Source organism: Rutidosis leptorrhynchoides, chromosome 8, assembly GCF_046630445.1.
Source record: "Rutidosis leptorrhynchoides isolate AG116_Rl617_1_P2 chromosome 8, CSIRO_AGI_Rlap_v1, whole genome shotgun sequence".
Lineage (NCBI taxonomy): Eukaryota > Viridiplantae > Streptophyta > Magnoliopsida > Asterales > Asteraceae > Rutidosis > Rutidosis leptorrhynchoides.
In genome coordinates this window covers 307,675,729-307,702,245 of record NC_092340.1, presented here as the reverse complement: position 1 = coordinate 307,702,245, position 26,517 = coordinate 307,675,729, and the positions used below count along the sequence as shown (strand labels likewise).

At 38.5% G+C, this 26,517-nt stretch overlaps 1 protein-coding gene across 1 annotated transcript; it reads right to left on the bottom strand.

Annotated features, from left to right (window-relative positions):
* Positions 1 to 21,627: 21,627 nt before the first annotated feature.
* On the bottom strand, positions 21,628 to 23,584 carry LOC139864400 (uncharacterized). The gene is made up of 2 exons (XM_071852978.1): positions 23,523 to 23,584; positions 21,628 to 21,929 (listed from the first exon to the last, which is right to left on the bottom strand). Exons 1-2 carry the CDS (start codon positions 23,560 to 23,562, stop codon positions 21,628 to 21,630), a joined length of 342 nt encoding a protein of 113 aa, XP_071709079.1. The 5' UTR covers positions 23,563 to 23,584.
* Positions 23,585 to 26,517: the final 2,933 nt, after the last annotated feature.

Below are 26,517 nucleotides of genomic sequence, written 5' to 3'. Positions count from 1 at the left end.
AACGTAGATATTTCTGACAAAGAAGACGAGGATGATTGGCCACCGGTGGGAGTTAACCAGTTCGTCACCGGAGAAGATGAAGCTTCAAAAGTTTTCGCCATGTCAGATGATTTTTTCGAGAAGAATTTCAACGACAATAATTACGTCTCTCCCAATAGTGAAAAAGTAAATGAAGATATTAATGGCAACAATTCTCAAAAAAACGAGGGTAATGTTGGAAGTGATAGTGACAATGACTCCTTCATTGATGAAACGACACACGAGGTAAACAAACAGAATGCGAATTTCATTAATGTGTCATCGGACTTACAAGAAAAATCTGCACCACTGTCGGACGAATCTGTCCCATACCCTTTGTCTCCTGTAAAATCGACACTTTCTCCTAGCCCAATCCATCCCACAAACGATCCCAGCCTCATTAACATACCCAGCCCAATAAACTCGAGCCTTAAATCGATGGAGCCCAATAATGAAACTCGAGCCTTAAATCTAGAATCTGAACAAATACAACCTGACCCCGTTTTTGTTTTCAATTCCGATCCAATTCAGCCTACTGATCATGAACTTCATTATGATAACCCCTCTAAACCTTCAAACCAAGCCTGTAGCAAAAAAGAATTTCCGAGCAAAAAACGAAAAACTTCTAGCAAATCCTCAATTGAATCTTGGTCTAATATCAGAAATTGGACTTCATCTTCCAAGTTTCTAAAGGTTAAAAGCCTAGCAAGAAAGCCAAGGAAAAAGATTTCGATTAATAAGGCTGGCTCAAAATCGGTTGCATCACAGAAAAAAGATAAAGGACCACAATCTCTTTCTGAAAAATCACTGAATTGTGACGAAGTTGGCGATATATTAGGTCTATCGAGAAAGAATTTTACTGTCAGGAGTTGAGGTACTCTCTAACCCTATCGTGATTATTATTTAATATTTTAATAATGAAGCTGTTATCTTTAAACATTAGAGGGTTGGGTTTAGACGACAAAAAGAAATTCAATTGGTTTAAAAAACTTTGTTTTCAACATAAACCAAACTTAATAGCAATTCAAGAAACAAAAGCTGAAAATATTCCAGAAAAATGGGTTGAAAAAATTTGGGGAAACTGCGACTACAGGTATGCCTTCAAAAAATCAAAAGGCAATTCGGGGGGGATTTTAACGGTTTGGGATCCGAACATCTTTAAAGCTAACCGTGTTGTTGAGCGTGATTCCTTTATTGCGATAAAAGGACATTGGCAGGATATAGGTACTGAACTCGTTCTAATAAATGTTTATGGTCCACAAACCGAGAACGACAAAAAAGTTATGTGGAATGATCTCTCTGATGTGTTGAAATACGAGGACGCTATGTGGGCAATTTTTGGTGACTTTAATGAAGTTAGATACGCATCCGAAAGAAAAAACACTGAGTTCTGCGCCAGAAAAGCCAAACTGTTTAACGATTTTATCAAAGATAATTCTCTTCTTGATTTACCTCTGGGCGGTAGAACGTATACGCGCATTAGTGACAACGGGACGAAATTCAGCAAACTAGATAGGTTCTTGGTATCGGACAATTTTATTCAACAATGGACAAATGCGAATTTGTTGGTTCTAGATAAGAAACATACAGATCATTGCCCTCTACTTCTGAAAGACGGTGATGTAGATTTTGGTCCTAAACCAGTTAGAGTATTCGATGAATGGTTAAAACATAAGGATTCACACGATGTCATCAAAAGTGCATGGGACTCAAACATCAATAGCAATAAACCCGACGTCATCTTTCGAGAAAAGTTAAAGATTGTTAAACAAGAGTTGAGGAAATGGTATTCAACGACTCATGGCAAACTCAATGTCGAAATACAGGATCTCTCGAATGCAATCATTGATTGGGAAAAGCTAGCTGAAAAGTCAAATCTTAGCCCCGATCAATATGAAAAATGGATGAAGGATCGCGAATCTCTCGCTCAAAAAGAAAACACGCAACTTGAGATGCTCAAACAAAAAGCTAGATTTAAATGGGCATTAGAGGGGGATGAAAACAGCAAATTCTTCCATTCCTACATCCGACGTAGGCACCATAAAAACAATATCCATGGAATTAACGCCGCAGGGGTATGGACTTCTAACCCTTCTGATATTAAAAACGAAGCTTTTACTTTTTTTCAGGGTCTTTTCGAGAAAAACAATTCCGATGGTTGGATGTTTAATAACTGGGACGGCTCTAAATTAGAAGAACACATGGCAGAATCACTTGAAGCTCACTTCTCAGAATCAGAAGTTTTAGAAGCAATCAAAGGCTGCGGTACAAACAAAGCTCCTGGTCCAGACGGTTTCAATATCCTTTTTTACATAAATTTCTGGGACATCATCAAGGAAGATCTCTTAAAAGCGATTAACTGGTTCTGGGAGTCGGGTCAAATTTCGAACGGATGCAATGCTTCTTTCATCACCCTCATCCCAAAGGTAAAAGACCCGCTCAATTTCTCAAACTTTCGTCCTATTAGCCTCATCGGGAGCTATTACAAAATCCTTTCAAAGCTCCTTGCAAATCGAATTAGAAAAATAATCCCGAGGCTAATAGGGGACGAGCAAACCGCTTTCATTGCTAATAGATATATTTTAGACGGTGTTTTAATTGCTCTTGAAACTATCGAAGACCTCAAATCTAGAAATCAAAAGAGTTTTATATTTAAAGTTGACTTTGAAAAGGCCTTTGATTGTCTAGATTGGGATTTCCTTAGTTCCATTATGAAGTCTATGGGGTTCGGGGTTAAATGGGTTAAATGGATTCAATCGTGTTTAAATTCCACCTCAATTTCGGTTCTTATCAATGGTTCACCCACTGGTCAATTCTTCCCAAAGAGAGGGGTAAGGCAAGGTGATCCACTATCTCCTTTCCTTTTCATTCTTGCGGGTGAAGGGCTAAACCACCTTTTGAAAGTTGCATCTAACAAAAAACTTATCAACGGCGTCGAGGTTGGAAATGATAAGGTCATTGTTTCGCACCTTCAATATGCGGATGACACTATCATTTTCGGTAAATGGAATAAATGTGAAGTTCGTAATACTCTGAAAATCCTTAAATGTTTCGAAGATTTATCGGGTCTTAAAGTTAATCTTAATAAAAGTTGTGTTTACAGAATTGGTACTTCAAATGTTGAATTAAGTAATATTGCCAATTGGTTTGGGTGTAAAGAAGAGTCTTTTCCGTTTAATTATCTTGGTCTTCCAATCGGGGCAAATTTGAAAAAGCATAATAATTGGACACCCATTCTAGAAAAATTCAAAAAACGCCTTTCCGATTGGAAGGCCAAATCTATCTCTTACGGCGGACGACTAACTCTCATCAAAGCGGTGCTAAGTAGCCTACCACAATATTATTTCTCCCTTTTCAAAGCCCCGGTAAGTGTTATAAAAGAATTGGAAAAAATGCGTCGAGTATTCTTTTGGGGCGGGTCATGTGAAGAGAATAAAATGGCTTGGGTCAAATGGGAAAAAATCCTTTTACCTTATGAATTTGGTGGTTTAAGTGTCAACTCTTTAAAGCTAAAAAATCTTTCCCTGTTAGCAAAATGGTGGTGGCGCTTCCTTTCAAATAAAAACTCTTTTTGGGTCCGTGTAATTAAAAGTATTTACGGGGAAAATGGAGGGTTGGGTTGTATATCTCCGCTACCTGCCAATAAATTGAAAAAATTCTCGGGTCGACCTTGGTTTAATATTATCAATATCGAGCAAACCCTAAACAAGTTAGGGTGTAATATTGCTAATGCGTTTGTTAAGGATGTAGGAAATGGAGCTGACACCTTTTTCTGGAAGGATAAATGGATTGGAGATAAGCCGCTCTGTGATGTTTTCCCAAGACTCTTTAGGTTGGAGGTAGATATAGAGACGTTTGTAGCTGACCGAGTGCTAATTTCCGAATCTGGCAATGTTCTCAATTGGAATTGGGCCTCACAGCCCAAATGGAGAGCCGCTGATGAGCTTGCTACTCTCACCGATTTGCTCAGTCGACACCATTTCTCTCGTAGTTCGCCTTCCACATGGTCTTGGAAATTTAACCCAAATGGTATCTTTTCTACAGACTCCCTAATGCATCTCTTGAACAATTTGGCGGCGGCTTCTCAACCTTCGCGTATCCCTACTGACCTCAACCCACTCATTCCCCAAAAAATTGGTATCTTCATTTGGAGGGCAAAACAAAACAAATTACCCGTCCGATCCGAATTAGATAAAAAGGGCATAGATCTTCACTCCGTTAGGTGCCCGGTTTGTGACGATGACATTGAAACACTTCTTCATTCTCTTTTAAAATGTTCGAATTCCATGGACATTTGGAATAGAATTCAAAAATGGTGGAGTTTAGACCACTTATACCTTTCGTGCATCTATGATCTAGCCAAGGGTTCAAATCCGCAACTGATCTCAAATTTAGGGTCCTCGCTGTGGCAAGCGGTGGTATGGACTACCACTTATTATATTTGGATCCACCGTAATGATCGTGTTTTTAGTGATAAAAATCGTAGCTCTTCAAAAATAGTGTCTGAAATACAATCAAAGTGCTATGAATGGATTAATTGTCGTTGGAAAAAAGGTACTCTAGACTGGCTAAAATGGATCTCTAATCCGAGATGGTTCGATGCTAACCAAGCAAAAGTAGGCATTGGTTAATGTGCAGGTTTTTTATGCCGGATTCCTCCGATTCTCTACCTTCGCCGAGACTAAGAGGGGAAGGGCCAATTTGCTTTGTCGTTGCATAATGCAATACTGTAAGTTGGCTCCTTTCCCTGCTTGTAATTACAAGTTGTTCTTAGCCTAGTTGGAAATCGTGGATGAAGGCTTTTTCCTGCTCGCGAAAAATTAACCTTCGTGTTTATGCATTTAGATACTTGTATAGTCTTTGCTTAGTTTTCACGTTTGTATCTCGTCGTGTCTAGCTCTTTTAATTCTTGGTTAGGGTCTCGTTTCGAGTCTTTGTTTATGTAATTCTTTGTATTGGTTCTTTCTTAATAAAGTTGTTTGGCTTTTCAAAAAAAAAAAAAAAAATATATAGTTTTCATGGTTAACGATTTACCGTGATTAGGGCGTATGAGTAATACTAGTATACTACACATTCATGTTTCCAATTTGATAAGAAACAATTTTTTTTTCTTCTTTTTTTTTGTGTGTGTGTGCACGGCCGGTCTTGAGAGTTTTGTTGCTCGGTACGAGATGACAATAAGATGCCCCTATTAAGATTTATAAACTTACTACACAGAGTGTTTGAAACGCTAGTTTATATTGCTCATTCTTACATTAATATCTTAACAAATACTCCGTATAGTATAGTATAACACTTTGAAGAGACAAACTACATTTAAAAATCATAATAATAATGATAATTCATTATAAGTCAAGTCTGAGATCGATATATTCAAAATTAATTCTAATATCAAAACTAAGTTCTTTTCTAGTCGTAATAGTGTGACTTGATACTAGAAAAAGATTAGATTTCAGAAATATAATTTAAGTTTTTACTAAATTATTACATACTCTGTAGAATTTATTCAAGAGGGCACAATAGCCATAACTTATTGTATCAATAAAGTAAAATACTACTTCATAATCTGGAGTTATCTAAATAAAAACTACTTATTATAATTCTTGTATTTAACAGAATCTAGAAACATCAAATTTGTATTAAGAAAAATTGTGTAGCTCGTTTAATATAACAAAGAATCTAAAAAGAAGAAAGAAAAAAAAGAAATATGAAGATAAATAATTTTTACTCAGCTAAATATATGAAGTTTTGAAAGTTACTAGATGTCCTCATCATTTCACAATTACATATTCATTGTTACTTAAAATATTCATATAGCTACAAAAGGTACATGTAAATGCATTACATGCCTGTACTATAAAGTAATGTACACATTTTCTCCCTCGAAATCACTCCACCTTTCCCTTCTTCCTTATTCTCATTAATCTATTTACCCATTCTCTGTAACTTGGTTATTTATTTATTTATTTATTTTTAAAGAAAAAAAAAATATGAAAGCCATATTTGATGCCCTTTCTAACTTGATGCTCAGTGCGATTGTGACGACCCGGAAATTTCCGAACAAATTAAAACTTAATCTTTATATGTTCCAACACAATAAGCAAAGCCTGTAATGTTGAGTCTCGAAATGTTTGAACTATTTATATAGATTCATTTAACATGTGACTATTTCCGACGATTCACGAACAATTGTGTATAAATAAATATGTAAATATATATACATGTATAAATATAAGATTGCATATTAAGTTGTATTAATAAAATACAAAATAATCATTTGAATTGAAAATGTAAAATAATGTACAAGATAATTAAGATTAAAATTTATTTATGATTTAAACGAATTCATATTTTTATTTATTATCATTTTTATGATATTATTTAGTTATTTTATTAGAATTATTATTAATATTATTAGGGTATTTACTATTAATATTTATTAAAAATAAAAATAGGGAATCCCATTATGTTAGAAGTAACTATCAATTTTTTTTCTTTTTCTTCACATGAAAATAATTTACGTACTTCATGTCTCTAGTTTGTTACAAGTCTACTTCACAAATCAATTGGAAATTAATTTAACTGTTAAATCATGTACCTAATCACTCTATATAAGTTACAAACTGCAATTTGAGTTGAAAACAAAGAAAACCCAGAAAATAAGCTCGACACTCTGTACCTTCATCTTTTTCACCATATTTTGATTTAGAACAAATTTTCAAAATGTAATAATGAAGTCATGTTAGGAATCGTCTATCTAAACTATGTGTAAGTTTTCAATCCTCAATTCTTTCTATTAATTTCTAATTTGAGAGTCAAAGTTTTGGTTTTCAAAGTCAACTAAGTGTTCTTGAATCAAATTCGAGTTTGTTTTGATATCTCCAGTTAATTTGATGATCCATAAAGATTATAGGAATGATTTGCAACACAATTCATGTTGTAATCATAACCTATAACACTCTTAATCTAAAAATCAATTTTTGAGTTCTTGAGTTCTTCACAGTGATATACACTAACATGAATTCGAAACAAATTTCAAAAACTAAAAATGTAGAGTTGTTAGGAATCATTTACTTAAACTTCCTGCAAAATCTCAAGTTCCAATTCTTGATAACGAATTCGAATTTGCGAGTCAAAGTTAAATTGTCAAAAGTCAACTGTTTTGTTCTTGGAGAAATTAGAGCTTGTTTTGATGTTTTAAGTTCAATTGACGATTTCAATAGTTTTTAGGAATGATTTGAAACATGTTTCATGTTGTAAAGATTGTCCAAAACGAACTCAAAATTGAAAACAAATTTTTTTTTTCTTGCCTACAAGCAAGCAGTAGGATTTTTTTTTTCTTTTCTCATTTTTTTTTATATCATGAACACATTTTTATTTTTTTATTTCATGTTTGTTTAGAAGTCCTAAAACCATTTTGATGATTGACTATTAAGAATGAAGTTGTTTGATTGTTTAGATTTTGGTGAATAAGATGAAGTGGGTTGAAACATGTAATAGATAAGTATTTGGGTTTGTATTATAAATCAGAAAAACTGATATGGAGGAATGGTTAAGGGTGTTGATGAGTGAACGAGAGGTCTCGGGTTCGAGCCCGGCTTGGTGCAATTTTTTTAAAACTGACTCCTAAGGTAGTTTTATACTTTTAAAAATTATTATTATTATTAATATTATTATTATTATCCTTAGGTATTTCTACAATTATTAATTTTACAAAACAAAAGATATATATGTAAATATATTATTACATAAAATATACTAATATTACATAAAATTATGTTTCAACTAATATTATTGATATAACATTAATTAAATATCAAATAAGTATCATAATATATTATAAGAATAATTAATACATAACAAATATATAAACTTAATTGATTTATACTATAATGTGTTAATACTTGATATAGGTTCGTGAATCCGAGGCCAACCCTGCATTGTTCAATGTCATCATATGTATTTTTACTACAAAATACAGTATTGTGAGTTTCATTTACCTTTTTACCCTTTATATTTTTGGGCTGAGAATACATGCGCAACTTTTATAACTGTTTTACGAAATAGACACAAGTAATCGAAATTACGTTCTATGGTTGAATGATCGAAACTGAATATGCCCCTTTTTATTAAGTCTGGTAATCTAAGAATTAGGGAACAGACACCCTAATTGACGCGAACTCTAAAGATAGATCTATCGGGCCCAACAAGCCCCATCCAAAGTACCGGATGCTTTAGTACTTCGAAATTTATATCATGTCCGAAGGAGGATCCCGGAATGATGGGGATATTCTTATATGCATATTGTGAATGTCGGTTACCAGGTGTTCAATCCATATGAATGATATTTTTGTCTCTATGCATGGGACGTATGATTATGAGAAATGGAAGTATGAAATCTTGTGGTCTATTAAAATTATGAAATGATTCTTTATGATAAACTAATGAACTCACCAACCTTTTGGTTGACACTTTAAAGCATGTTTATTCTCAGGTACGAAAGAAATCTTTCGCTGTGCATTTGCTCATATTAGAGATATTACTTGGAGTCATTCATGACATATTTCAAAAGATGTTGCATTCGAGTCGTTGAGTTCATCAAGATTATTATTAAGTCAATTATATTTGGATATATTATGAAATGCTTTACATGCCTGTCAACTGTCGATGTAACGAAATTTTGTCTTTTAAAAACGAATGCAATGTTTGTAAAATTTATCATATAGAAGTCAATTACCTCGCGATGTAATCAACTGTTGTGAATCGTTTGTAATCGATATGGACTTCGTCCGGATGGATTAGGACGGGTCTCTACAGTTGGTATCAGAGCGGTGGTCTTAGCAAACCAGGTCTTGCATTAGCGTGCCTAACTGATAGTCGTTAGGATGCATTAGTGAGTCTGGACTTCGACCGTGTCTGCATGTCAAAAGTTTTGCTTATCATTTTTATCGGAAAACATCTGCTTATCATCCTTAGGAAATTACCTACTCATTATTCTTAGTCTAGACACATTTTACTGCATTGACTGCATGAATAGTGTATAGACAAAATTCATATCTTAGCGTATCTGACAATTCATATCTTAGTGTATCTGTTACTGTAGACCTTGCCTGATATCTCTCGTAAATTTCTCCTTAATTTAAGGGATCCTGGTACTATATATATCTATGCAAATTATGCATTGAGAATACCATCTATCAATTGATGCCACTAAACTCTTCATACCAAAAATCTTTCCTGAGATCGTTTAAGATGGCCTCTACGAATCGACCAAGTTCCTCTGACTCCGAAGACAGCGTGACAGGAGCACACCAACCAATCAACTACCGTGATTACTGGAGAAAATGGGGATGGGTTCGCGACATACTCACCCTATGGAGAAAGGAAGAAGGTACTCCATATCATGAATCAAATCTACCACCTAACCTTGGAGTACTTGACCCGCTCACCGGCGAACCCGTTCGCAATACCGTTTATACCCTATTTGCAAGAATTTTTCATCTTGAAACTACCATTAATGGAACTAGAGAAGATATCCGACCTCTACCTCACATTGATAAACAACTCGGGTTAGTAGAAGAAGTTAGAGAACTCCGAGCTCGAGTATTAACTTTAGAGAGCACGGTATACAATTTGCAATCATCAACAGTATCACCAACACCAGTAACATCACCAGCCTTAGCACCAATGGCACCAGTACCACCAACAACCCAGTTTAAACAATCCATGCCTCAACATCTCATTCTGTACCTCGAGTATAATTATCGTTCCACAAATCATTCTACATCATTTATCTTCGTTCGACATGACGATTATGTAAACTCTAATGTTTTAGAGATTATGTATCATAGTTCTAATCGTAAATCTGATGAGTTTAATATCACATTGACTCATTAAATCCATAATTACATCTGAAGAAAATATATATGTAAATATATTTTCATAAAGATTGTGATTAAAAATTCTTTCGTACAAACTGTTAATGGTAAAAATATTTTAACGGGTAGGTAATACCCGAGAAATATTTAAGATTTCACATTAATAAGTTACATTGTACAGTCTTCGAATCTGATTCAACGGCCGATTACCATCCTACCTACATCTATCAATATACGAATCCGTTCACCATAGAATAACCATTTTCATTCAAATTCAATTTCATATTTGGATTTTTACTTACCAGAATCCAACAAGTGGCATAATGAAGAAATAATGGACACAATAAAAATTGATTAGAAACAGACTAATTAACAATATGGAATTTTGTTAAGAAACCATGCTAACTGTTCCAGCTAACTGTTCCTAGCTAACTGATTACATTCTATTTATCGCATTTTATTTATTGCAATTTAATTATCGCAATTTACATTCCCGCAATTTTATTTATTGTCATCTAATTTCTGTTATTTACTTTACGCACTTTAGTTATCGTTATTTAATTCCTGTTATTTATTTTACGCACTTTAAATATCGGGACACGTATACAAGGTTTTGACATATCATATCGATGCATCTATATATATTATTTGGAATCACCATAGACACTCTATATGCAGTAATGATCGAGTTCTCTATACAGGGTTGAGGTTGATTCTATAATAATATATATACTTTGAGTGGTGATTGAGTCTGAGACATGTACACGGGTCCCGATACGTATTAATTAATTCGGATATTATATATTAAGCTATATATGTATTATCGGACTGTTAATTGTGGACTATCAAATATGGATTGTCGACATTGGATAATTAAAATGAATTAAAATATTGATTATAACATATGAAACTAAACATATCTTTAAGTTTGCCACTTGATCTCATCTTAAACCTCATCTGTATCTTGACGATTACAATCTGCGTTCAAACCTTTCATGATTCTTGAAAACACCTCAATCGATAGGATGAATCAACCGCACTTCATCTACGGAAGGAAAGGTTTATGCATATAGTAATGCACCTGAGAAACTCTCGGCAACTGAGTAAAAGTTTAACACGTAGCCGCATCAGATCCTTTGGCATTTATTAGCAAAAATAACTTTGCGATCCCTTTTCAAAGTAGCCAATTTTGTCACAGCTCCAGCAAGTCAACTTCGACTTTTCATTCGAAGTAGCCTTACTATAATCCTGATATATACAATTACCCTTTTTATAACGGAGAATTCTTTTATATTCCACCATATTACCAGAAGACGTACCAGCAGCCTCGTTGTTTTTTTTTTGACTTAAATCTCTCTGATAAATCATTATATTTATTCATTGAAACCCTATCATATACTCATCCGCATCTTGTAACGAGAACTGCCATACCAATTACTGGGAATCAGCAAATTTGTATTTTGAGTCTCGCAACGTTTCCACATCAACAGTTATATGTATCCATATAACATTTATCTCTTAGAACTATGATCTTCCATTCTGAAATTCAGAAAAGCACCCAGTCTGTGAATTAATGCTCTAAATTTTGAAAAGTTGAATGAAGCAACAAAAACTATGGATGATTTTAACAGTCAAAAGTTTGATAAAAAAAAAAAAGATACGTTGGAAAAGCTCAAAAGGAAGTTTGGTACTGAAAAACGAATTGAGCAAACCATGAAGGAGACTCTGAGCAAATCACAAGGACTAAACTTGTACATAAAGAACCCTGATGATTCTGTTTCTGATGAAGTGTTTAGTGAATATCTTGCTCCTTATTTATTCTAAATCCTTGCGAAAGGATTTTCTTCATCAACATTCGATCTCAGAAATTCTGAAAATATCATCATAAATATCTTTGATATTTCCGAGGATATTTTCATAACAATTCTTATCTGAAATCATTAATCTCTTCGTGCTATCAGTGTTACATCATATAGAAACTGTTAGTTTCTATATTCTGTAAACTTTCGAGCTTGAAATATGAATGTTATTGAAGTAATGTTGGGAACTGATGCATGAGTTAGTATAATATAATGACACTTGATCAACGTGATTATATTACAGTAAGTCATGCTGAGTTTCTAATGGAACGTGATGATTCACAGATCATAACGTCATCATGTGCCATGTTACACGACTCTTACATTCTACCCAATCTCCAAGTATATCAAGAACATATATTCTTAATAGTTCTATCTTTTCAGATATTCTAGTAATTTGAAAAATCAAGATCGTGCCATTACGATTTCCTTCTAGAACATTAACTATGTTCATTTCAAAATCCATATCTACGAATTCCAGACCATTATTCGCTTGACTTGAAGTCGGGAAGAGGAGACGAAAGTATGGAACTCTTGAATATAAAGAAAATATAAAGCTCGACAACAACACATAAATTACAAACCGTGCATATCAATACGTATTGCCACGTAAAGGCACGGGAAAATTAAAAACACTATAACCCCAAGATAATAGTAGAAGTAAATATAATCCTCCGGTGGTAGATGAAAGAGAAGAATGACAGATATGAAAGTTAAGAGTATATCAAGGATCAGAACTGGATGGAGCATATTAAAGAATGCTTTAAAAATATGAATCAGGGGAGAAAGAATGGAAGGTGTGAGCTGTGAAAATAAGGAAACGAATGGAGTGGATTTATAGTAAAATATCCGACAGAGCAATCGAAACAGATTATTGCATTTAATCAAAGAAGATCTAATTTCCTATATCGCCGAAGAACCAAATCTTATTACGAAGATTTTCTTTAAATCCCATGAATTCCGGAAATCAATCATAACTACGTCATCAGTTCCCTCTCTTGCGATAGCTTCGATTATACTCTTCGCGTAATCAAATTTTTTTTTACCTATATTACTCACTGATGATAAAACTCTAATTTCTAGCTCGGATACGTCATGAAAACATACTTATTGTCAGCCATGACCATTCCACTCAAATTTCGGGAAGAAATTTCTTTAACGGGTAGGTACTGTGACGACCCGAAAATTTCCGACCAAATTAAAACTTAATCTTTATATGTTCCAACACAATAAGCAAAGCCTGTAATGTTGAGTCTCAAAATGTTTGAACTATTTATATAGATTCATTTAACCTGTGACTATTTCCGACGATTCACGAACAATTGTGTATAAATAAATATGTAAATATATATACATGTATAAATATAAGATTGCATATTAAGTTGTATTAATAAAATACAAAATAATCATTTGAATTGAAAATGTAAAATAATGTACAAGATAATTAAGATTAAAATTTATTTATGATTTAAACGAATTCATATTTTTATTTATTATCATTTTTATGATATTATTTAGTTATTTTATTAGAATTATTATTAATATTATTAATGATACCACAGCCCGCATGCGCATGTAACATACACACGGGCATGCGCTATGGTGCGTATGCGGGGTGCTCTCATGCGTCATGCGGCATGCGGATCCGTATCTGGTCCCTTTACGGCGGTTGCTTAGCTAACAAGCAAATATCTTTTCCATAATTATATCCGTGATTCGGGGGAGATGGTTATGGAAACGATTATCACTATCCTATGACGGTTCTAGAATTAGGGTTTGCCTATAAATACAAACCCTAATCGTCGTTAGCAACATACCACGTTACGTAGCCATCTTCTACCACACATCCTACGTAACTTACATCCTCTATCATCTTCTAAAGGTTAACAGGTTAGTTCTTTATTAACTGGTACCTACAACCTTGCTTGGGGCCTTCTGATCGACGGACGTCATCGAAGGTGGACTTAATCACTTGGCCACCCCGCCGACATCATCATGTCGGCCAGGGTTATTCACGGTAGCCGGACCGGAGAGCCACGTTCTAAGATCCTTAAACCCCTCCTTTACGTTGAGCAAGCATGTTAAGACCCCTCGGTTAAAATATGCATGATCAAGTGGTGCTTTCATTGAGAGTCGAATTAATTCAAAACTGTTTAATTGTTCTTTCTTTTTAGGTTTTGAATTATGATTCGCTATTTACAGAATTTTTTGAATTTTTTCTTTTTAACAGTATCATGACTTCCGAGGAATCATCGGAGCATACTCAAACAGCAATTCAACACGCGCCGTCTGGTAGTCAGCAAACGCCAGTTTTGACTACGGAGGCGGCTGCTCAAGCAGGGTACACAATGTACCCCCCACCTGTATCCGGCGAACCCTTTCAGCGGTTTAAGCCGATATATCCGGATGGGGTTACACCGCCAAGAGCAAACTCACCAGTCACAACCACGCGGTTGGATTTTTCATCGGTGGATCCAAGGGTTATCCCGATAAACGCTGGTGGCGAAACCATGGGACCACATGTAGTTTGCTGCGGCCAGGTACCTATTTACAGTACCACTGTTTCGATACCTCTGCAGACGCAGACTATTCAGCAAAACTCGTCGTTTACACCCCTGCAACCTTGGCAACCACCGCGCCCAGTTTCTCAATTCTTAACCCCTGCGGATGCGCAGGCGTTACTTAACAGCTGGGGATTTGGTGTCATTCCAGACGCAAACTCTCATTGGGCGCCAATAACAGCACAACAACAAAGCACAGCGCAAACGGTTGGGCTCTTGAGTGTGTATCCTCAGTTTTCGCAGGCATCTGCGCCATAGGTCTCGCTCCCCTTACAACCTGTGTATTCGGCATCTTCAAGTAATCCCTCTTTTCCAACACCGCAGCCGTGGGTATATCCGCAGATGCAGGGTCAACCTTGGCAAAATATTCAGGGGCAGGCTAATCTTGCAGGGCAATTTATGCAGGCCGCACCCCCTGACATGGTTCACTTATTTTCGCAGCCTGACTTCGTTCAGGACATGATGCGGCGTTTCTTTGCGGGTTTAAAAGGGGATCCTGTTAAACCACCTTTCGAGCTACCGACTACTTTTGACAAATTTCCTCCGCACATAACTGCATATCCGTTTCCAGCAGCACCAAAGATACCTGGTACGCTAGGTACTTACAATGGTTTGTCCGATCCGGATGACTTTTTACAGCGCTTTGAGGGTGCAATGCGCACTCAAGGTTGGGTGGATCCGGTTGCGTGCCAAATATTTCCAATGACCTTGCAGGGCATTGCTCGCGAATGGTCCAATAAACTCCCGGCGGGCAGTATTGCCGGATTCATGGATCTGCGAACAAAGTTTTTATTGCAGTATCAGAATCAAAGACCACGCAAGCGCACTCACATTGAATGCCATGATATTAGGCAGAAATCCAAGGAATCTTTGGGAGAGTATCTCACAAGGTATACTAATGAATGTTTGCGCATTCCAGATCTCAAGCCAGAACAACAGATATCAGGACTCATACATGGCATCAATTCAGAACGGCACCCAACGCTAGTCAAGCGTTTGCGTCATACGGTGCCAACAACTTACGCTGAGGCGCTTAAAGAATGTCACGATTATATGCGGAGTGGCGAAGATAACGATGTTCCCACAAGCAGCTCGCGAAATGAAAAAAAGGATGATGATGACCGCTCACGAGATCAAAACCGCGGAAATAATTCTCGCGGGCGTTACCATAGTGGCGGTCCTATCAGAAGTGAAAAGGGGAGATCTAATGGCAATTATCGAAGCAATAATCAGCGCGGCATCAACAATCAGAACTATGCGCTTCTTAAAAGCTTATCCAAAACGCCCAAAGAAATTTTGGCGACGGAGCCAGTATGCGCGACCTTCGCGGTCCCAACTCCGCTTACAGAATTTGGTAAGCGGGATAAGACAAAGTATTTTGAATTTCACGATGATTACGGGCACGATACGAATAGGTGTAAAAACTTGATGGAACGGGTACTGGAGGCGCTCCGTGCGGGTAAGTTGGATCACCTCAAACCGCCAAAGAAAGATAAAGGGAAAGCCGCAGAAGAGGGGTCAAAAACTAAAACCTTCGCGTGGCAGAAAGTGGTTAAGGCCAAAAATGCTGATTTAACCATTAACATGGTTGACGCAGAGAAATTAGGTCAGCGAAGAAAGTATAACGATCATCAGGATTGGGAACTTCTTCCAATCACTTTCCCTCCTGTGATGTCAATTGACAGGGTGAATGAACCTATCATTATCAAGTGCCGCATTCCTTCTTGCGGGGTGCAGGTCAAGCGCATGCATGTCGACACTGGGAGCGGCGTTGACATTATGTACGAGCATTGCTATCAATTTCTTCCCGAACACGTGAAGGCGCAGCTACGTCCGTCTGATATCACGCTGTCTGGTTTTTCCGGAGAAAGCTCATGGCCCGTGGGACGGATAGAGTTATTAATAGAGCTCGAAGATGACAAGAATCCGCAGTTAATAAGGAACGAATTAGTTGACTTTTATGTGGTTCGCTCGACTTCGCGATATAATGCGCTACTAGGAAGAAATTTCATACGGCGTTTTAACATCATACCTTCGGTAGTGCACGGTTTGATTAAGTTTCCTACTAAGGGAGGAGTTGCCACAATGGCGTCACATCAAACGATTGAGATATGTGCGTCAGTTGTGCAAATTAACATCCCTAGCGTCGGGGAGCAGATTGCAAGCAGTGCGGTCATTGCTAATCGCTTGCATCCAGATAAGGGTATAAAAATCGGCGCAGGTTTATCAGCTGAAACCAAGGCTAAGTTACATGGTATATTGTCCGCAAACGCAGATGTTTTCGCATGGCGCGAATCAGATATGACAGGTGTCCCGCGGGACATTGCGGAACATAAATTGAATGTTAATCCATCGCTCACACCTGTTAGACAAAAGAAGCGGCATATGGCTTTAGACCGCAGTGATTGGCTATGCGCAGAAGTAGACAACCTTGTCAAAGCAAACATTCTACGCGAAGTGCGTTATCAAACATGGGTTTCCAATCCGGTGTTGGTGAAAAAGGCTGATGGTAACTGGCGAATGTGCGTTGATTTTAAAGACATTAACAAAGCATGTCCTAAAGACAATTACCCTCTCCCGGAGATAGACTGGAAGGTTGAATCTTTGTCTGGATTCAGATATAAGTGCTTTCTGGACGCATACAAAGGTTATCACCAAATTCTAATGGCTGCGGAAGACGAAGACAAGACTGCTTTTCATACGCCGCAGGGTATTTATTGTTACACAAAGATGCCTTTCGGCTTGAAGAACTCGGGCGAGACCTATCAGCGTGTAATTGACGTAGCATTCAAGCCTCAAATTGGCAGAAATCTTGAAGCGTATGTCGATGACTTGGTAATCAAAAGCAACACCGAAGAAGACATGCTCGCAGACATCCTAGAAATGTTTGCGTCTCTGCGAAGGATCAACATGAAGCTTAATCCGCTTAAATGTAGCTTTGGAGAGGAGGAAGGCAAGTTTCTAGGTCCATGTGGTGACAGCGCGGGGTATCAAGGCTAATCCCAAAAAGATTGAAGCTATTGATAATTTACCATCTCCGAAAACAAAGAAAGATGTGCCGAGTCTCACTGGAAAGCTCGCAGCAATCACGCGGTTTTTGTCAAAAGCCGCAGAGCGTCAGCTACCATTCTTTAACACTTTGAAAAACTGTTTGAAGAAAAAGGATTTTGTCTGGACTCAGGAAGCAGAATCAGCCTTTCAGGAGATGAAAAAGGTGCTTGCAGAGTTACCAACACTTACTGCGCCAGTCCCTGGGGAGACGTTAACGCTGTACCTTGCGGTATCAAAGGAAGCAATCAGTTCAGTTCTCATCGCAGACCGCGAAAAGGTAACCTATCAATTTACTTGCATTATTTATTTCGCAGAACTTTAACGCTGAGGTTTTCTCAGACACAAATGCCGGTCTACTTCGTAAGCAAGACGCTGACATCAAGCGAAGTAAACTACTCGCCAATAGAGAAGCTAGTATATGCGCTTGTCCATACAGCGCGGCGTTTGCGCCGATACTTTCAAGCACATCCGATTGTGGTTCTAACTGATCAGCCAATCAAACAGGTTGGTACATGATTACTTTGCGGCAATGACCGGGGTTACCGCATTGACTAACGCAATCATTTTATTTCATTCAGGTACTGTACAAGCCCGAGATTTCTGGCCGAATGGCCAAGTGGGCAGTCGAATTGGGAGAACATGAAATAAACTTTTCTTCACGCAGTGCGGTTAAGGGTCAAATACTTGCTGACTACCTAGCAGAAATACCTGCGGATGTCGAAGCGTCAGCAGAACATCAAGATCCGCCCGCACCTGTTCTATCACCATGGGAATTATACACCGATGGTGCGTGTAGCGCATCTGGCGCAGACGCAGGTGTAATTTTGACAGGTCCAGGCGGTGAGGAACATACGTACGCACTGCGGTTTAATTTTGCTGTCACAAACAATGAAGCAGAGTATGAGGCTCTGCTAGCAGGTATGCGCATCGCGCATAAGTTAAATGTTAAAATCTTGCACGCTTACGTGGATTCAAAGCTAGTATGCAATCAAGTCTGCGGAGACTTCGAAGCGCACGACATTGCTATGCAGCAATATTTATCGCTTGTTCATAATCTCGCTGACCAGTTCGAGGCTTTTCAAATCTCGCACGTAATGCGGGGGCAAAATAAGAAGGCGGATGCGCTAAGCAAACTAGCTGCCTTGGCTTTTGATCATATGGGTAAGAAAATTCTAATAGAGGAACTCAACGCAAAATCTATTGTCATGATGCCTCTAGTGGCACCGGTTGAGGAATCAAGCCCAACGTGGATGACGCCCATCATCGCTTTTTTACGGGACGGCACTTCACCCGCGGACTCCTCTGATGCGAAGAAAGTCCGCACAAAGGCACCGCTTTATGCCCTTGAGGGTGACGTCTTGTATCGAAAAAACTATTTGGGACCGCATTTAAGGTGCATAGGTCCGAAAGAGGCAGAGGAAGTTATACGCGAGGTGCATGAGGGTGCATGCGCCCTTCATTCGGGACACAGGTCCATTGTGTCAAAAATCATGCGGTTAGGTTATTATTGGCCTACTATGTACGCAGACACGGCGCGTATTGTCAAGCAATGCGAATCATGCCAAATACATGCACCTATCAGCAGGGCACCTGCGCATCCAATGATACCGGTCTCCTCACCATGGCCATTCTGCAAATGGGTGATCGACATAGTCGGACCATTCCCCAAAGGCCAAGGTAATATTGCCATTCATTTGCTAAATATGCTACTTACGTCATTATCTTACGCATACTCTGCACACGCAGGAAATGTCAAATTCTTAATTGTTGCAATCGATTACTTCACGAAGTGGGTCGAAGCGAAACCGCTGGCAACAATTTCAGGGAAAAGAGTGCGGAATTTTGTATGGGAAGACATTGTCTGTCGATTCGGCATACCTAATGAAATTGTTAGTGATAACGGTACACAATTTGCTGGCGATCCTTTTCGCAGTTGGTGTGCGGAGCTTAATATTAAGCAAACTTTTACTTCAGTTGCGCATCCGCAGGCGAATGGCCAGTGCGAAGTTACCAACCGAGATATAGTTGCTGGAATCAAGGCAAGGTTGGGTCATGACCGCGTTGGTTGGGTGGATGAGCTTCCAAAGGTTTTATGGGCGCATAGAACCACACCCAAAGCAAGCACTGGTGAGACTCCGTTTAGTTTGGTTTATGGGTCAGAAGCTGTTGTACCCGCAGAGATTGGGGTACCAACGTTCCGCATACAAAACTTTGATGAGCAAAATAACTCTGAAGCTCTGCGGGAAAATCTTAATCTGCTTGAAGAACGCAGACTCTCTGCGGCTGTTAACGAAGCAAATAACAAGCAGAAAATCGCAAAGTATTACAATCAGCGTGTGCGTTCACGCACTTATAAGTGCGGTGATTTGGTTTGGCGCCAGAACGATGCAAGTCATGCGGAAGATACTGGGAAACTGGGACCTCGTTGGGAGGGCCCATACAGGGTAGCAAAAGCAAGCAACACCGGGGCATACCATCTAGAGACATTAGATGGCAAACCTGTGAAACGCACTTGGCATGCGACGTTATTGAAAAAATGTTACATGTAGCTAGATGGACTTGATCACTCCAATTTGTTTAGCACATTATTTTTTGTATTTTTCATCCTTTCGGATATGTCGCAGTTGTAATCATAATTAATGCCAAATAAAAATAATTACATGCGCATACTTTTGTTGTCCATTTATATTTTTTGTATGCGGTTCCTGCCTACTTAAGGGGTGTCCTCTAGCCCCCGTGCGGCAGAAGCCTGTTTGGTTACAAGGCTAGACAATAACGGCAGGCGAAGGGAATTGGTTTTCCCCTAGCCAAGCGCCACGCAGACTAGATGGCTGCAAAGTCGACTTTAAAAAAAAAAAATACAAGCATTGGTTTGCTTGTGCGTAATCGCTCTCGCATTGGTTTGCTTGAGGAACTCCTAAGCATAAAAACATTGGTTTGTTTTTAGTTGCGTTTGCTTACCATACAACTAATAGTGCACCTCTAGTACATGACAAAGCAATAGCGCAGTAGCTTTTGAGTCTAAATTATAAAATGTAAGTTAAAATATTGGTTTATTTTACGCAGTACCATCCGCATACGCATAAGTTGTGGTTAACTATGTGCATGCGCATGCGGTTCATAATTTTTTTTGATTCGCGATATATAAACAAGGACATCACGCATGCATAACAGACAAACATATATACACATCCAAATAAATTATTACATAAGTAATTGTTTCACATGCCTGCCCAACATGGGACTTAGGGCTCCAAAATACATTTACAATTACCTGCCTAAGATTAGGGCTTACGGCACAAACTACTCTAGTAATCCTCCTTCAAAAACCCATCAAGCGGCATCGTCGGGTCAGCCGCAAATGCATTGATCAATGGGATAGGGATGGACTTGATTGCCTCTTCCACCTCCAGCAGCGCCGCGGCCGTTCCCTCCTTTAATTTCTTTTGGGGAACGGTGGAGTTAGGCCGCATGCCTGGATCACTTCCCGCACAGCCTTGTTCACCTCATGGTCCTTGACCGCATCGACATAGGCATTAAACCGGTCGGACACGGGCTCGGAGTCCATCACTTTCTGCGCAATTGCGGGGAGTGCGGTGCGCAGCTTTGTCATATCTGCCTCGGCCAGCTCGCGGTTGGTAACCGCATCGTCCCTCTCCCTCGTCACCTTTTCCAACTCCAGCCTCACTCGCTCAGTTTCCCCCTTTGCCTGATCAACCGCACCCACAAGCTCTTGATTCTTTTTTCTTTCTTGAATCAAGAGGGTCTTGGTTTCGGCCGCAGTCAATTCAACAGCTTTGTGGGCCTCCTCAGCAGCGTCCCTGTCCTTCTTGACCTGATCTACACCCGCCTGCAGCAAACCCAACTCCACCTCTTTGCGCAGTGCAACATCGTATAGGCTGGAGGATCGACGGGCTTGATCCGCAAACATCCCAAAGAATACCAGCCCGTTCTGGACAAAGGCGTTGAGCGCCTGGTTAAACGGCAGCGCGGCCAGTTGCTCGCGGAACTCTGCTGGGAAGATTTGCTGCAAGAATGCAGATTGCTCCGCAGCATTTTCTGCGGAGGACTGGCAAAGTTGGCGGAGGTTGGCAACACGGAAGCTGCCTTGCGGAGGAGGTAATGTAGACTCAGACTCGACGGGTATCGCCTTGTCTTTGGATGTGGCAGTGGCCTCCAGCTCGGGGTTGACCCGCGGTGTTGTTGGCTGCGTCTCCTCCACATGCTCTGCAAAATACTCAGATTAGTACGCAGATTTTTCTACGCGGTATACATGCGAAAAAATAAACGCTCACCATTAATGGGGGGAGGTAGGTCTGCGGACCGCGGCTCGATGGCAACAAAATTATCGTTGCGCATGTCCTCCAGCTGCTTAGGAGTCATCTTCTTCTTCTTCTGAGCCTCGGACGTCCCAGCCGCCTTGCGTTTATTGCCTGACTCCGCCGGCGTTTCCTCCACATGTTCGCTAGCAGCTGCCTGCTCTAGCTGTTTGTCCACATCCTGCTTGCGGAAAGAGATCCCAGCAATCTCCTCCGCGGTAAGCACCTTCTTCATCCTCATCTCTGCAAACAATAAACGCCTGCGTTAGAAAATATACAAAAATTTATGTAAGTACGCGTTTATGCTATTCCTACCCTTTCCATCGGGGCCAACTATGGCCGGCCGCACATCCTCCCAAGGCCAATAAGCGGAGATCTTCCCCAACCGCAGCATAACATTACCATACGAACGGTGCACCAGTTGTGCGTTGACGCACTGCTTCAACAACTTTTTCTCCTCGTCATCCAACGCTGGCATCTTGTTCACATCTTTTTCTACCTTCTCGCACCAAATGAGCGTCTGCGGGAAGCCAGTGCCTACTACGGTCTGGTCGACGAAGAAAAAAGTTTCTTTCCAACTTCCCGCATTCGATTTCGGGGTTTTTGTGAAATTTTGGCGTGCGAAGAAGGTGAACCAAGATTTATGGTGGCTGGCTAAGCGGAATAGGTGGCAAAAAACCTTCACCAATGGTACTGTGTTGAGTGCAACACACCACATCTCGAATAGAACGATTTTGCCTATAGCATACAGGTGCAATTGCCCTAGCCCTACTTTGAAATGATCTAGTACGCCTAAAAAGAAGTCGGAGGGTGGAACCCTAAAATTACCATGCTTAAAAGCATGTTCGTAGATCGCCACCTTATTCTCTGGTGGCTGATGGGCTCGCTGGCTAGGCAGTGGTGGTACCGGATTGTAACCCGCTAGAGGGGGGTATTGCTTAACTAAGTGGTCGATGTTTTTCTGGCCTATGTTGGACTCTACATTCTCTACGAAAGTTTCATTAGCTTTGGTCATTTTTAGATGAATGGAGAACGACTGACCTTTAAATGACGATCGGAATATGACGGAGTTGATCGGAATTGATAGGATTTGGAGGCGAGAGCGTATTTGGGAAGCTTGACACCGGAAAAGTAAAAATGTGTGTGATTTGGGGCTATTTATAGGCAAGATTGGGGGAGCGTGGGTTGGAATGGTGTGATCGTGGCCATACACGTGTAATGCAATCGACGGGTAGCATTTGCTGATCGCGCGTGGTGTCAGTTAAGAATGATTACAAACACGCGCGTGGTTCGCACGCGCCTGCGGCACTGTTACTTTATGTCTTGTCAGCCGAATGGGCTTCTGCGATTGTGACAGGCATCGAGGCGCACGCGAGGACATTAAATGCTCGTCGTCCTTTTGTTTTCTCTTTTTCGCTTAATAGTTTGATATCATATGACTTGCGTCATATAACATCAAACTGGGGGGATTTAATGATACCGCAGCCCGCATGCGCATGTAACATACACACGGGCATGCGCTATGGTGCGTATGCGGGGTGCTCTCATGCGTCATGCGGCATGCGGATCCGTATCTGGTCCCTTTACGGCGGTTGCTTAGCTAACAAGCAAATATCTTTTCCATAATTATATCCGTGATTCGGGGGAGATGGTTATGGAAACGATTATCACTATCCTATGACGGTTCTAGAATTAGGGTTTGCCTATAAATACAAACCCTAATCGTCGTTAGCAACATACCACGTTACGTAGCCATCTTCTACCACACATCCTACGTAACTTACATCCTCTATCATCTTCTAAAGGTTAACAGGTTAGTTCTTTATTAACTGGTACCTACAACCTTGCTTGGGGCCTTCTGATCGACGGACGTCATCGAAGGTGGACTTAATCACTTGGCCACCGCGCCGACATCATCATGTCGGCCAGGGTTATTCACGGTAGCCGGACCGGAGAGTCACGTTCTAAGATCCTTAAACCCCTCCTTTACGTTGAGCAAACATGTTAAGACCCCTCGGTTAAAATATGCATGATCAATTATTAGGGTATTTACTATTAATATTTATTAAAAATAAAAATAGGGAATCCCATTATGTTAGAAGTAACTATCAATTTTTTTTCTTTTTCTTCACATGAAAATAATTTACGTACTTCATGTCTCCAGTTTGTTACAAGTCTAATTCACAAATCAATTGGAAATCAATTTAACTGTTAAATCATGTACCTAATCACTCTATATAAGTTACAAACTGCAATTTGAGTTGAAAACAAAGAAAACCCAGAAAATAAGCTCGACACTCTGTACATTCATCTTTTTCACCATATTTTGATTTAGAACAAATTTTCAAAATGTAATAATGCAGTCATGTTAGGAATCGTCTATCTAAACTATGTGTAAGTTTTCAATCCTCAATTCTTTCTATTAATTTCTAATTTGAGAGTCAAAATTTTGGTTTTCAAAGTCAACTAAGTGTTCTTGAATCAAATTCGAGTTTGTTTTGATATCTCCAGTTAATTTGATGATCCATAAAGATTATAGGAATGATTTGCAACACAATTCATGTTGTAATCATAACCTATAACACTCTTAATCTAAAAATCAATTTTTGAGTTCTTGAGTTCTTCACAGTGATATACACTAACGTGAATTCGAAACAAATTTCAAAAACTAAAAATGTAGAGTTGTTAGGAATCATTTACTTAAACTTCTTGCAAAATCTCAAGTTCCAATTCTTGATAACGAATTCGAATTTGCGAGTCAAAGTTAAATTGTCAAAAGTCAACTGTTTTGTTCTTGGAGAAATTAGAGCTTGTTTTGATGTTTTAAGTTCAATTGACGATTTCAATAGTTTTTAGGAATGATTTGAAACATGTTTCATGTTGTAAAGATTGTCCAAAACGAACTCAAAATTGAAAACAATTTTTTTTTTCTTGGCTACAAGCAAGCAGTAGGATTTTTTTTTTCTTTTCTCATTTTTTTTTATATCATGAACACATTTTTATTTTTTATTTCATGTTTGTTTAGAAGTCCTAAACCATTTTGATGATTGACTATTAAGAATGAAGTTTTTTGATTGTTTAGATTTTGGTGAATAAGATGAAGTGGGTTGAAACATGTAATAGATAAGTATTTGGGTTTGTATTATAAATCAGAAAAACTGATATGGAGGAATGGTTAAGGGTGTTGATGAGTGAACGAGAGGTCTCGGGTTCGAGCCCGGCTTGGTGCAATTTTTTTAAAACTGACTCCTAAGGTAGTTTTATACTTTTAAAAATTATTATTATTATTAATATTATTATTATTATCCTTAGGTATTTCTACAATTATTAATTTTACAAAACAAAAGATATATATGTAAATATATTATTACATAAAATATACTAGTATTACATAAAATTATGTTTCAACTAATATTATTGATATAACATTAATTAAATATCAAATAAGTATCATAATATATTATAAGAATAATTAATACATAACAAATATATAAACTTAATTGATTTATACTATAATGTGTTAATACTTGATATAGGTTCGTGAATCCGAGGCCAACCCTGCATTGTTCAATGTCGTCATATGTATTTTTACTACAAAATACAGTATTGTGAGTTTCATTTACCTTTTTACCCTTTATATTTTTGGGCTGAGAATACATGCGCAACTTTTATAACTGTTTTACGAAATAGACACAAGTAATCGAAATTACGTTCTATGGTTGAATGATCGAAACTGAATATGCCCCTTTTTATTAAGTCTGGTAATCTAAGAATTAGGGAACAGACACCCTAATTGACGCGAACTCTAAAGATAGATCTATCGGGCCCAACAAGCCCCATCCAAAGTACCGGATGCTTTAGTACTTCGAAATTTATATCATGTCCGAAGGAGGATCCCGGAATGATGGGGATATTCTTATATGCATATTGTGAATGTCGGTTACCAGGTGTTCAATCCATATGAATGATATTTTTGTCTCTATGCATGGGACGTATGATTATGAGAAATGGAAGTATGAAATCTTGTGGTCTATTAAAATTATGAAATGATTCTTTATGATAAACTAATGAACTCACCAACCTTTTGGTTGACACTTTAAAGCATGTTTATTCTCAGGTACGAAAGAAATCTTCCGCTGTGCATTTGCTCATATTAGAGATATTACTTGGAGTCATTCATGACATATTTCAAAATATGTTGCATTCGAGTCGTTGAGTTCATCAAGATTATTATTAAGTCAATTATATTTGGATATATTATGAAATGCTTTACATGCCTGTCAACTGTCGATGTAACGAAATTTTGTCTTTTAAAAACGAATGCAATGTTTGTAAAATTTATCATATAGAGGTCAATTACCTCGCGATGTAATCAACTGTTGTGAATCGTTTGTAATCGATATGGACTTCGTCCGGATGGATTAGGACGGGTCTCTACAGCGATCGCACCTGCGGTCCTACCCCAAGTCCGACTCTGTGTGTGTGTTGATCATCGAACTTTGAATTGCTAAATTTCAATTACCAATCTAGTTAGTATGGAGTAATATTTAGTAGGACACAATGATGAGTGATTTATAAATCTTCAAGTATAGTCTTCCTTGATCTGTAAAGAAAAAAGATTGAGCTTAATCGATGAGTTTATAATCGTTAAAGTTGCGCTCTATCATCATGTTTAATTATACCAATATATACGAACATATAGTTAAAATAATCAGCTTTGTTAAAAATAAAATCGGTAGATATTGCCACACGAATAGAGGGTTTTGGCCGCGAAGAATTTTTCCGGCCACATCAAGTCGCTCAATAGGATGACTGAACAATAAAGAATTTC

Coding starts and splice junctions, on each gene's coding strand:
- LOC139864400 (XM_071852978.1), bottom strand. CDS start 23,562: ATGACGTCCGTCGATCAGAAGGCCCCAAGCAAGGTTGTAG. Junction 21,930..23,522: donor GGCCCCAAGCAAGGTTGTAG/GTACCAGTTAAT, acceptor TATTGTTTGCAG/AGATGAGGATGAAGAAGGTG.